We start from the raw sequence: 14,080 nt of genomic DNA, 5'->3' as shown, positions 1-14,080 counted from the left end.
CCAGGCTAAATGCCTACTCCACATCTTTATTTCTTGTTTATGATGCCTAATAGAATCTTTCACACATAATAGATGCTAAGCAAACAAATTATTATTGCTATTGACATTGCATCAGCGCTCCTATTATAATAAATACTAACAAAAACTTAATTTTAAATCTATATTAATTATGAAGGGTTCCACAGTTACAAAGGAATTCATTAGGTGACTAATACTGATGTAATTCAAATGAACTAGACCAAAAGAGTAACTATTTCATTATTTCAGGAAAACTCAATTAATTATCTCAACAGCTAAATTTACCAAGTACTTCCCTCATGCCAGGCATTGTACTGTGTCAATCCTCACAAATACACTAGGAAGAGGGAACTACTATCATCTCATTTCAGCATCTGCCCAATCAACACAGGTCGCAATAGTCTGGGGTTCAGACACTTTTCTTTTTGTTTCTTTCTCTTTTTTTTTTTAAGGTTTACTTATTTATTTTGAAAGAGTTACAGAAACAGAGAGAAGGCTTCCATCCACTGGTTCACTCCCCAGATGACAACAACAGCCAGGTCAACACCAGGAACCCAATACTCAACCCGAGTCTCCCATGTGGGTGGCAGGATCCCAAGTTCTTGAGCCGTCATCGACTGCCTCCTAGGATGCGCATTAGCAAGAAGCAGAGAAGCATGGACCAGAACTAGGCACTCTGAAACAGGATGTGGGCATCCCAAGAGGCACCTCATCTATGGCATCAAATACTCACCCACTAAAAATATTTAGTATTCAACTCACAAAATGGCTATAGGTGTTACTATTGCATTAGTATTCACTTGCACAGAGGAAGACATTGGGGAATAAAAAGACAACTATTACTGCCAATAACTGGGGAATTCAAGTTATCACATATCACACATCTGCTTTGCTTCAGTTTATACTAAAAATAGCAAAAAAAAAAAAAAAAAAGCATAGCGGCTGTGGAGTCAGAAGGACTTGGATTTAGATCTTGGTTTAATAGTTATTTGATTTGGGGGCCGGCGCCACAGCTCAATAGGCTAATCCTCTGCCTGCAGCGCCAGCACACCAGGTTCTAGTTCCGGCTGGGGTGCCGGATTCTGTCCTGGTTGCCCCTCTTCCAGGCCAGCTCTCTGCTGTGGCCTGGGAGTGCAGTGGAGGATGGCCCAAGTCCCACCCACATGGGAGACCAGGAGAAGCACCTGGCTCCTGGCTTCGGATAAGCGCGGTGCACCAGCCGCGGCGGCCATTGGAGGGTGAACCAATGGCAAAAGGAAGACCTTTCTCTCTATCTCTTTCTCTCTCACTGTCCACTCTGCCTGTCCAAAAAATAAAAAAAAAATTTTTTTAATAAAAAATAAATAGGTATCTGATTTGGGGTAAGTTACTCTTACTCCTCAGAGTTCCAGTTTACTTATTTAAAAACAATTCATATTACTTAATTAGAGTGACTAAATGAAAAAATTATATAAATGATGCTGAACTTATTCAATTTTTCTAATAGTTATTCATTTCCCAATTCCTTTAATAAGAAACTACTAGTTATCACCACGTATGAGTGTCACAGAAGTGAAAGAAGAGTAGTAACAAGGAATTATCATAAAATATCAAACATTAGTGGCCTACTGATTTCTATATTATAAGTATTAATTAAAACAAACTTTCTCTAACAGAACAATCATAGAAGCAACCTGGGTCTTGCTTTTACATCTCCAACATGAGTCTAAAACCCACAAAGTCTGTCAACCACAACACAGCCTGCAGCTGTGGAACCCTTGCCATGTGCTTCACACACTTGAAACAACTTTTATGGAATCTGTGTGAAACTGCTTCCACTATCCCTGTCCATACAAGAAGGACTGAAGCACAAAGAGACAGAGTGGCTTCACCAAAATAATATTCCTAGTAAGTACAGAGACGAGGATACCAGCCCACCCCTGGTCTGTCTTTTCACCCACTCACCCATGACATTAGCCTGCTTCCCACAAGTCAACCAAATCTAAGCATCTCAAGCCAGGCTGTGTCAAACAGCAGTTCTCAAACTTTCTGGTCCCAGAACTCCTTTACACTCTTTAAATCTACTAAGGTTCCCAAACATATGAGTTCCATCTATCAACACCTACCATTATTAGAAACTAAAAAGGATCATGTATTAAATATGCACTAATTTATTATAAAACAGTGACAAACTACTGTTAAAACAAATATCGTTTTTATGAAAAATAATTATACATGCCCAAATAAAATAAAACAAAAACATCACAGAAGATGGCGTTGTTCTACACTGCTGTAAATCTCACCCCAAATGTGCCTCCACATAATAACCATCAGGTTCTGATTCTGATTCCAGAAGTCTGAGGTGAAGTCCCAAAATTCTTGTTTGTATAAAATGCCTCACATGATTCTTTCGATCAGAAAAGTTTAAAAAACACAAATGACTCAAACAGATGGAAGCCTAGTGATACACAAATAGCTTAAATTTACCAAAATAAAACCATTCAGCCTCATTTCTAAGCATTCACAGATAATTCCACATTCTAGGTAAAACAGGCCATAATCCTTTATTCCAAAATTTTAGGAGCATAATTGTGCAGAATTTTCATTCACATGTAACTTCATCTCTCAAATAACTCAGTTACTATTAAATTTTTTAAGTTTATATTGTAAAACTCAAGCTCATAGATTAAAATAAACCTTTTGTTACCTAAGATTCTAACTGCTCCTAGATAGTTAAGGTTTGTTGCCTGCCAATATCTAATTCTTCCCTTCTCCCTTTATTTATACGACCCTTTGAATTTTAGCTGTACTGTCACCCAGAATTAAGATTTCCCAACTTCCCCTGTAGTTTGGTACAGACTTGACTTGTGACCAAGTTTTGATTTATAATATATGAGAAATAGTATTCACAACTTCCAGGTACTGCCCTTAAATGGATAGGATAAGAATGTCACCAATGTAGTACTGCTGCCCAACAAAACTAGGTCATGAATAAAAGGGGACTTAAGGGGAAATGTCTGGGTCAATGATAATTCTATTTTTTTTTTTATCTATATGGCATCTCCATGTGTATATTCATTTTACAAAAATTCATCAAATTACAGACTTAGAATTTGTGTACTTTTCTATAAGTATGTTATACTTCAAAAGAGATAACTGCACATTTTAAAAAAGGCCTGACATGACACGTATCAGGTCAGGATGGGCCTTGGATTTCAGCTCACTCAATCTCTAAACTAAGCACGCTACTGAACACCTGGTAACTCTGAACATGGAATATACACTCAATTACCTCTCTCAAGAAAGGGTAAAGTTTAAGATGTAACTGTCCATGTTTTGTACCATTCATCATATAAACACAATAAAGCATAGGCATTTGTGAAAGTGCTAACTGGACAGCAGCACGTCTCAGATTATCTCCACACTGGTATTTTATCATTTCATAACAGAATCAGAGGCTGGCTAACACCAAGGAGGCCTCTGTAAAATCTGGAGGCCTAAGAGGCTCAGGAGGTTACTAGAGATTTAATCCGCAAATCATAGATTATATTAAGCTACTATGAAGCACTACTAGTTCACAAGAAAACATAAAGGCCCCTATTAATACCCTACCCTTCCTCCTAGCCTAACAGCCTGCGTTCCCTGCTAAATGGTAAATTTCACAAAGCGAGGGATGAATGAGGCTCCAGAATATAACAGCGTCTGGGATATGGTAGCTGCCCAATAAATATCAGCAGTATAGATGGCTCTACGATACAGCATAGCAACACACAGTTACACATAGCATCCATTTCAGTTAGAACAGTGAACTCAATGAGAATCAAACACTGAGGCTAGGGGTCATCCAGTTCATGAGAAAGAAACAGAGCAAACAACCCTCCACACAGCTGCCTTTATTCTTCTCAGAAGAATAAACAGGAAACTTTGCTAAGATAAAGAACACTGGTCACTCCTCCAGGCTCCACCCTATTAGGGAATGAGGGGAAACAGCAGTGATTTTAAAAATTGGAAATGGGCGCAGGTGTTTGGCCTAGTGGTTAAGATGCCCACCTCCCATATCAATATTCCCTTCCTCCAGCTTCCTACTGATATAGATCCTGGGAGACAGTGGTGATGGTTCAAGTAGTTGGGTCCCTAACTCCCAACTTGGGAGACCTGGACTGAGTTGCTGGCATCAGACTTCTGCCTTGGCCAACCCCTAGCCCAGCCCTGGTCATCCCAGTCCTTTGGGGAGTGAACTAGCAGATAGAAGCTCTCTTTGTCTGTCTCTGTCTCCCAAATAAATAAAATTTAAAAATAAGTAAGAATGAAATATATGACTCATAATAAATTAATGGTAGATTGTCCTGGTTCTTACAGTCTAAATAATCTGAAATTCTTTTCAGCAAGAAGTGATCTATAAGTGATATGTACACAGAAATGGGCTATATCATAAATTATCAGGAAAATTAAATCTAACAAACTTGCTTCTCAGGATGGACTTTAAAAAAAAAAAAAAGAATTTATTTGAAAGACAGAGTTACAGAGAGAGACGGAAAGAAAGAGAACCTTTCATCTGCTGGTTTACTCCCCAGATGGCTGCAATGGCCAGGACTGGGGCTGGGCCAGACTGAAACCAGAAACCTGGAACTCCATCTAGGTCCCCTTCATGGGTGGCAGGGGCCCAAGTATTTGTGCCATCTTACACTGCTCTCCCAGAGGCAATAGCAGGGAGCTGTACGGGAGGTAGAGGAGCCAAGACTTCAATCTAGGAGATGCTGGCCTCACACGAGGTGGCTTAACCCACTGCACCATGACACTAGCCCCCAGGAAGGACTTTTTAAAAATTATTTATTTATTTGAAAGGTAAAAAGACAGAGAAAGACAGATTTTCAACCCACTGGTTCACACCCCAAATGCCAACAACAACCAGGGCTAGGCCAGGCTTACTCCAGAAACCCGGAACATCTTCTGGGTCTCCTAAGTGTGACAGAGGCTCATATACTTAAGCCATCTCTCTGTCTCCCAGACACATTAGTAGGAAGCTGGAAGGCAAGCAAAGTTGCCAGGATTTGAATCAAGCATTCCTAATACGGAAGGCAGGCACCTCAAATGGTGACTTAACCAATTATTTTATCTATTTGAAAGGCAGACTTTCAGATACAGAGAGGGGTAGACAGAGAGAGATCTTCCTTCCACTGGTTCACGTCCCAAAATGGCCACAACGGCTAGGGTTGGGCCAGGCAGAAGCTGGGAGCGTGGAGCATGATCTAGGCCTCGCACATAAGTGCAGGGTCCCAAGCACTTGGGTCATCCTGCTGCTTTCCCAGGCACATTAGTAGAAGGTGGGTCAGAAGTGGAGAAGCCACTCAAAGTGGCACCTGTATGTGATGCTGGTGCTACAGGCGGTGGTTTAACGTGCTATGCCACAATGCCAGTCCCGGAATATTAATATTGGTGATTCACATAAACAACCTGTACTTTCTAAAAATGTTTTTGTTATTGGTTTTTAAAGATTTAATTATTTATTTATTGGAGAGGTAGAATTACAGAGAGGGAGAGACAGAGAGAAAGGCCTTCCATCCACTGCACAGATCCAAAGCCAGGAGCCTAGAGCTTCTTCTGGGTCTCCCAAGAGGGTGCAGGGGCCCAAACACTTGGGCCATCTTCTACTGCTTTCCCAGGCCATAGCAGAGAGCTGGATTGGAAGAGAAGCAGTGAGGACTTAAATCAGCGCCCAAATACGATGCTGCTGCTGCTGCAGGCAGTGGCTTTACCCAGTACACCATAGCACCAGGCCCAAAACTTCTATCTTTTTTTAAAAGTCACTTTAAGGGAAAGTTATGATAATAAAGCAATAGTTAAGAATAGCCCCACACTGATAAGTTAATGTAAAAGGACACTATAAAGGGAAATAACAAATTGAGCATGCATCAAATAACAGGCATTAATTCTTACAGGCAGTATTTCACTTACTCAATAAAAGCAGACTCTAGGAAAGGTGTTGTGACAAAGCAGGTTAAGTCACCACTTAGGACACCCACATCACGTACTAGAGTACGTGGTTCAAGTCCCAGCTACTCCACTTCCAATCCAGCCTCCTGCTAATGTGCTTTTTGGGATAAAGCAGATGATGGCTTAAATACTTGAGCTCCTGCCACTCACAAGGCAGACTCAGATGGAGTTCCAACATCCTGACTTCAGCCTGGCTCAGCCCTGGGTGTTGTGGGTATCTGGGAAATGAATCAGCAGATGGAAGATCTCATTCTCAGTCAGTCTCTCTCTACTTCTCTCTGTTGCCTGAAATCCTCAATCTCTCTTTACTGAAGTTTTCTTTTTCTTTTTCTTTTTTTTTTTTTTTTTTTTTTTTTTTGACAGGCAGAGTGGACAGTGAGAGAGAGAGACAGAGAGAAAGGTCTTCCTTTTGCCGTTGGGTCACCCTCCAATGGCCGCCGCGGCCGGCGCGCTGCGGCCAGCGCACCGCACTGATCCGATGGCAGGAGCCAGGAGCCAGGTGCTTTTCCTGGTCTCCCATGGGGTGCAGGGCCCAAGCACTTGGGCCATCCTTCACTGCACTCCCTGGCCGCAGCAGAGAGCTGGCCTGGAAGAGGGGCAACCAGGACAGAATCCGGCGCCCCGACCGGGACTAGAACCCGGTGTGCCGGCGCCGCTAGGTGGAGGATTAGCCTAGTGAGCCGCGGCGCCGGCCAAGAGATTTCTATTTCTAACAATCAAACTAATCTTTGATGGGTACAAATTTTATACATAAACAAAAGCATAAACAAAAATACCAAATATTAATATTAGTTTCTTCTTGGAGAAGTAGAATTGGGAATGATATTTTCTAGTGTTCATATTTTTCCTTTCTTGCCCATTTTTCAACAATGAGGAAAAAAGTGAGTAAACAAGCCAATTCTGGATTCAGATAATTAAGATGTTACTATATAACCAGGTCAGTTCAAAGCCAGAAGTGACACAAAGTATATAAAATCCAGGTGACTTCAAACCTTGTTTCAGAAGACACTTAGATTCTATGGTGGTGCTTCCAGGGTCACCCTCAGGGGAAAAGAAGTTGAACACATTTTTTCGGTCTCTTTCCAAACCAAATGCCCCCTTAACACCACCTCCACTTCAGACATTTCATGCAAGGTACACCACTGTTTCCCTTGACCCAGGTCTTAAGCCAACTGCTTTAGCAGACATCTGTCCCAAGCAGGACCTGAGTACCTTCTTGCAGTGTTTGGAACAAGAGTAAAAGACTGACCCTCTTCACTAAGCAGCTGCAAAGGGCTACTCCTCCACCACAAAGGTCTGCGAAGTAGAGGAAGTCAGTTTGCAAGGAACATGAAGCATGAAGAAGACCCACCAAAAGACAAAAGCTTCCCTGGTTCTGGGCTGTTTTCTGAACCTCCACTAGCTTTGTGCCTTGAACAGCTTGAAACACCTTGGTACTTTTACAGCCATTTCCTGTTTTCTGCTTGGGGTAGCTTAAATTATTTTCTGTTGCCTACAACTAGATCCACACACACTCCCCATTTCAACCACATTAGCCAATATGGTTCTACATAGATTTTTACTTACACAGGGAAAAAAAATTCCCCTTTACAGAAGTACTGATTTAAATATCTCAATTTCATTTTACTAATAAGAAAACTAAGGTCCAACTTCCCAAAGCAAAAATCAGGGGTTCTTTCCACTGAAAAGGGGAATTTTTGGAAAATCAATTCTTCCCAAATGCAGACTTGAATAGGCCTTACTATGTCCTAGGCATTGTTCCAAATGCTTTAGCAATATCAGCTTACGTAATCCGCACAACAATGTCACAATACATGTACCGTTACCCTGTTATACAGTGGAGGAATATAAGGCTCAGACAAGCTAAGCAACTTACCCAGTCACATGGATTCAAACTTAGCCAGCCCAGTTCTAGTGTCTGGCTTCCTGACCACTATTCTACACTGTGTGTTTAGCAGAGATTTTAAAGTTTTTTTTCCTTATTCTGAGAGGCAAAGAAACACAGAGAGAGAAGATAGAAAAAGAGGAAACTTCTATCCACTGGTTCACCCCCCAGATGCCTGCAACGGTCAAAGTCACATGCTGAGAACTCACTCCAGGTCTCCCACATGTGTGTCAGAGACCCAGCCACTTGAGCCATCACCACTGTCTCCCAGGGTCTGCATCAGAAGGAAGTAGGAGTCGAGAGCAAGAGTCAGGAGGCCAGCGCTGTGGCGTAGCAGGTAAAGCTGCCGCCTGCATTGCTGGCATCCCATATGGGCACCGGTTTGAGACCTGGCTGCTCCACTTCCAATCCAGCTCTCTGCTACAGCCTAGGAAAGCAGCGGAAGATAGCTCAAATTCTTGGGGCCCTGCACCTGTGCGGGAGACCCAGAAGAAGCTCCTGGCTCTTGGCTCCTGGCTTCAGATCAGCGCAGCTCTGGGTACTGTGGCCACCTGGGGAGTAAACCAGCAGATGGAAGACCTCTCTCTCTTTCTGCCTCTCTGTAACTCAGCCTTTCAAATACATAAATCTAAAAAAAAAAAAAAAAAAAAAAAAGAGCAAGAATCAGGTGTAAAACCTAGGTACTCGGGCCAGCACCATGGCTAACTTGATTAATCCTCCGCCTGCGGTGCCAGCATCCCATATGGGCACCAGGTTCTAGTCCCGGTTGCTCCTCCTGGGAAGGCAGTGGAGTATGGCCCAAGTGTTTGGGCCCCTGCACCCACATGGGAGACCAGGAGGAAGCACCTGGCTCCCGGCTTCGGACTGGCCTAGCTCCAGCCATAGCGGCCACTTGTGGGGTAAACTAACAGAAGGAAGACCCTTCCCTCTGTCTCTCTCTCTCACTAACTCTATCTGTCAAAAACAAAAACAACAACAAAAATCCCAGGTACTCCTCTGTGGGATACAGGTGCCTTAACGAGTAGTCTAAACATTCACCTCTTTAATAAGGATTCTGCATTTGTAAGAAATCTACAAATAAATACTTCGTCATGGCAGAACAGCCTCCTAAGTCCATCTCAAGCCAAAGATTCAATGACTGCCTTTTTGATAACACAGGTCGACTTGAAGATATTATCTCCAAACTCAGTTTGTATCTATTTTTTAATTAATCTTCTGTTTGAGCTCCCTTGTTCCTGTATTATAGACTGCCATTTTTCCAACGGAATTCTACACTCACTTTCTTGTCCCATTCCAGATCTTTGTCCATTTTCAACATGAATATGATCACAATGCAAAAGTGAAACATTTTTCAACTATTTTGCTGCATTACTTACTAATTTGTCTTTTTCTTCATTTCAAACAGTTTTATTTGAGAGGTACAGAAAAACTGCTTCATTCCCCAAATGCTCACAATGGCCTGGCCCATGCCAAAGCCAGGACCTTGAAATTTTTTTTAATATTTATTTTTATCTATTTGAAAGGCACAGTTACAGAGAGAGAGGGAAGGAGAGACAGAGATCTTCCATATGCTGGTTCACTCTCCAAATTGCTGTAATGGCCAGGGCTGGGTCAGCCTGAAGCCAGGAGCTTCTTCTAGGTCTCCCACGTGAGTGTAGTGGTCCAAGCATTTGGCTCATCTTTGGCTGCCTTCCCAGCTGCATTAGCAGGGAGCTGGATAGGAAGTGGAACAGCCAGGACTCAAGCTGGCACCCATACAGGATGCTACTGTCACAGGCAACAGCTTTACCTGCTATGCCACAATGCTGACTCCAGAACCTTGGAAGTTAATTCAGGTCTTCCACGTGTGTGGCAGAGACCTGACTACTTGAGCCATCACCTGCTGCATCCCAGGATCCACATTAGCAGGGAAGCTGGAACAAAGAGTGAAACCAGGACCCAAACCACTGTACTCTGATAGGGGACACAGTTTTTACTGCTAGGCCAATCATCTTGCCTCCTTTACTTCATTTTAAAAATGGCAAACTTGTGGCCTGCGCCGCGGCTCACTTGGCTAATCCTCTGCCTGCGGCACCGGCACCCCAGGTTCTAGTCCCGGTTGGGGCGCCAGATTCTGACCCAGTTGCTCCTCTTCCAGTCCAGCTCTCTGCTTCGCCCGGGAGGGCAGTGGAGGATGGCCCAAAGTGCTTGGGCCCTGCACCAGCATGGGAGACCAAGAGGAAGCACCTGACTCTGGCTTCGGATTGGTGCAGCACGCTGGCTGTAGTGGCCATTTGGTGGGTGAACCAACGGAAGGAAGACCTTTCTCTCTGTCTCTCTCTCTCTCTCTAACTCTGCCTGTCAAAAAAAAAAAAAAAAAAAGGCAAACTTGGGGCATAGTGGGTAAAGATGCCACGCTAGTTCGAGTTCCAGCTGCTCCACTTCCCATCCAGTTTCCTGCTAATGCACCTAGAAAAGCAGCAGAGGATGCCCCAAGTCCTTGGCCCCTGCACCCAGATGGGATACCTAGATGAAGCTCCAGGCTCCTGGCTTCTGCCTGGCCCAACCTCAGAAGTTGTGGACATCTGAGGAGTGAACCAGCAGATGGAAGATCTCTCTCTCTCTCTGTCTCTCCCTCTCTAACTCTGCCTTTCAAATAAATAATCTTTTAAAAATGGCAAGGTAAATATTCCATATTTCTCCCTAGGTAAAACAAAGTAAAAATTAAGTTACTTAGTTTTCTATTTTACCTGTGATTATCTTTCTTTGAACCCTTTATTAGAGAACCTTCCCCATGCTCATCTGACACCTTCTAAAATCAGTGATTCTATATATTTTTAAACATTTGTTTATTTATTTGAAACGCAGGGTGATAGAGAAGGGGAGACAGATATCTTCCATCCATTGGTTCACTTCCCAAATGGTTACAACAGCCAGTTCAAGTCCCAACTGTTCCACTTCCAGTTCAGCTCCTGCTAATGTCCCTGGGAAAGCAGCAAAAGATGGCCCAAGTGCTTGGGCCCTTGCACCCAAGTGGGAGACCCAAACAAAGCTCCTGGCTATTTGGGGAGTGAACCAACAAATAGAAGATCTCTGTCTCTCCTTTTCCTTATCTCTCTCTCTCTCTGTGACTATACCTTTCAAATAAATAAATTCTCATATAAAGAATGTCTCAAAAGAACCTTTAGCTATTTAAGAACTCAACTGGGGCCAGCACTGCTTGCAATGCCCCCAGTCCTTATCAGAACGGCAGTTCAAGTCTCAGCTGCTCCAATTCCAATCCAACTTCTTGGCTAATGTACCTGGGAAGGCGGCAGCAGATGGCCCAAGAACCTGGGATCCTGAAACTCATGTAGGAGACTGGGATAGAATTCCTGGCTCCTATTGCGGCGCCGGCACACCGGGTTCTAGTCCCGGTTGGGGCGCCGGATTCTGTCCCGGTTGCCCCTCTTCCAGGCCAGCTCTCTGCTATGGCCAGGGAGTGCAGTGGAGGATGGCCCAGGTGCTTGGGCCCTGCACCCCATGGGAGACCAGGATAAGCACCTGGATCCTGCCATCGGATCAGCGCGGTGCGCCGGCTGCAGCGGCGGCCATTGGAGGGTGATCCAACGGCAAAGGAAGACCTTTCTCTCTCTGTCTCTCTCTCTCACTGTCCACTCTGCCTGTCAAAAAAAAAAAAAAAAAAAAAAAAAAAAAAAGAATTCCTGGCTCCTAGATTCAGCCTGGGCTAGTCCTGGTTATTGCGGGCATTTGGGGAGTGAACCAGTAGATGGAAGATCTCTCTCATTCTCTTTCTCTTGCTGTTGTTCAGTCATTCAAAGAAATGAATTTTTTAAAAAATGTAATTGGGTGAGCGTTTAGCCTAATGGTTAAGACACCATGTTTCCACATCAGAGCACCTGGTTTGATACCTGGTTGCAGCTTCTGGCTCCAACTTTCTGCTGATGTACCACCTCAGAGGCAGTGGTGATGGCTCAAAGTAATTGGGTCCCTGATACCCAAGTAGGAGACCCGGATTTAGTTACCAACTCCCAGGCTCAGCCACTGTTGGCATTTGGGGGATAAAATCTGCAGAGGGCACATGCTCACTCTCTAATAATTAAGTTTTTTTAAAAAAACGCAATCAGGGTCAGAGCTGTGGCGCAGTGGGCTAACGCGCTGGCCTGAAGCACCGGCATCCCATACGGGTGCTGGTTCTAGTCCTGGCTGCTCTTCTTCCAATCCAGCTCTCTGCTCTGGCCTGGGATAGCAGTAGAATATGGCCCAAGTCCTTGGGCCCCTGCAACTGCGTAGAGACCTGGAAGTTCCTAGCTCCTTGCTCCTGGCTTCCGATTGGCCGTTGCGGCCATCTGGGGATTGACCCAGCAGATGGAAGACCTCTCTCTCTGTCTACCTCTCTCTGTAACTCTGTCTTTCAAATAAATAAAATAAATATTAAAAATGCAATCAACTATAACAACTTACTCTATGCTTTCTAGTTTAATACTATTTTGCTGTACATATCACTCTGGGCTAGCATGTCAACAGAAATGGTAAACGGCTTTTAAATCTTCCAAAGTAAGATAAAAGATTGTTCACACATTCATTCATCCAGCCAACAAATACTTACTGAATGGTGCTATGTGCCACACACTGTACTGGGCTCAAATGAGCTTCTGAGATTTAACTCTTGCTTCTCCCCTAAACTGTCTCAATCTACAAATACTGGTTACAGTGTATGTCCAGCAAATTGCATAATGCCCAGATCTTAGTGCAAACAATGTTTACTGAACTGTGTAATAAACACCAAGAAGACAGGTTCAATTCAAAAGCAGTAGTTTCACATTAGGAAAAACCTCCTTCACCGGTTTTCTCAGACAACTGAGCCATTAACATCTTTATCACCACCCAAAATGCTTCTAAACACAAGTCCTTCAGATAACGTTTTCCTTGGACACATAAAAACAAGCAATTTCTTGTGCTACTAAAAGGACCCTAAAATAATGTCAAGAATCACTAAAACTCCACGGCCTTTCAACAAGGTGCCATAAAGCTGGAAAACGTGTCAGAGCCACAAGCAAAGGACTTTCCTTATATTCATCTTGACATCAGCTTTCAAGATAAATGGTCAAGAAACAACATAAAGAAATGACAGAAACGAGGAACGAAAGTGGGAAAGGAGGCCGTCACGCTGAGGTGAGCATCCGACTCGGGCTGAATGGAAGGCTCTAAGAGTTCCCGACGAGGAACAATCTGAGCTCAAGAAATGGTTGTGCAAGCTTCGCCATTAGAGTTCCCCATATGTCAGGGGGCATTGTTCCTTCTTGAAGAAGTCCCAAACATCCTGCCTGCAGCTTTCTCCGGGGACCGCTAACACTCTGAGTTATTCTTGGCCTCTGGGATCTTAAAACAAAACAAAACACGAACATCAACAAGTATTTAGGAGGGGCCTAGAGGGAACTTTTCACCCCTAGCCGCAGCCCAAGATCCTCCCACGGTAACTGCCAATGGACAGCAGCCCGGCCCCACGGCGTAGGGGCGGCGGGCCACGCCCGGATGCGCAGCGGCTGGGGTCCAGGCCCGCCGGCCCACGGGCCACAGACTCTGCCAGAGCCGCCCCGGACTGGGGGCGGAGCGCGGGCCTGAGTGCGGCCGGGCCTCACCTCCACGGCCTGGCCCAGCTCCAGGTCGAAGCCCACCACACACACGCAATGCAGCCAGGCTGAGAAACCGTCCCAGCGCAGCAGGCCCCGGCCACGGCCATCGTCCTCTTCATCGTCCTCCAGAGCGGCTCCCGCCGCCACAAGGGCCGGAGCCTCGCGCCCGTCGGCCGCAGCCACCGTCTCGTCCAACAGCCCGCTGGTGCTGGACCCCAAGCCCGCCGGGCCCCGCAGAGCCATCCGCCGCCCCCTGGCTGTTCGCGCCGCCTCCACCGCTGACCGCGCTGCAGAGCGCGCTCGGCTCCGCGCAGGCGCAGCCGCCGCTGCCGCAGCCGCCGGGGACCCGCTCCAACGGGGCGGGGCCGCAGGCCACGTGACGCTGGAGCCCTGCTCTGCACTGGTCCTCCGGCCCCCGGAGGACGTGGGGACGCCACGCAGCCGCTGGTCCCGGTTTGTGAAGGCTGCCCTGACCTCCCTGTCGTAAACTGAGACAGTGGTTCATGATCCTTGTCACTCCTGTTCGCAGCACAACGACCAGGGAATGAACTGTACTTGGAATTATTATAATAGCGTATTACTAAAACAT

General features: G+C 45.1%; 1 protein-coding gene across 9 annotated transcripts in view; it reads right to left on the bottom strand.

Moving 5' to 3' along the window:
* Window positions 1–13,841, bottom strand: part of DENND6A (DENN domain containing 6A) — a 93,820-nt gene extending 79,979 nt beyond the window's left edge. For 2 of the 9 annotated variants that reach the window (XM_089306032.1, XM_089306033.1), the window contains exon 1: window positions 13,498–13,841. In XM_089306032.1, coding sequence (XP_089162158.1) covers window positions 13,498–13,734 — 237 coding nt within the window. In that variant the 5' untranslated portion in view covers window positions 13,735–13,841. The remainder of the gene's footprint in view (window positions 1–13,497) is intronic. The other 7 variants (XM_089306035.1, XM_089306038.1, XM_017343899.4 and 4 more) reach the window with 6 other exon arrangements.
* Window positions 13,842–14,080: the final 239 nt, after the last annotated feature.

Source organism: Oryctolagus cuniculus, chromosome 10 (assembly GCF_051225735.1).
Source record: "Oryctolagus cuniculus isolate XC-2025 breed Fujian yellow rabbit chromosome 10, ASM5122573v1, whole genome shotgun sequence".
In the NCBI taxonomy this organism is placed as follows: Eukaryota; Metazoa; Chordata; class Mammalia; order Lagomorpha; family Leporidae; genus Oryctolagus; species Oryctolagus cuniculus.
This window is presented reverse-complemented; position numbering and strand designations above follow the sequence as displayed.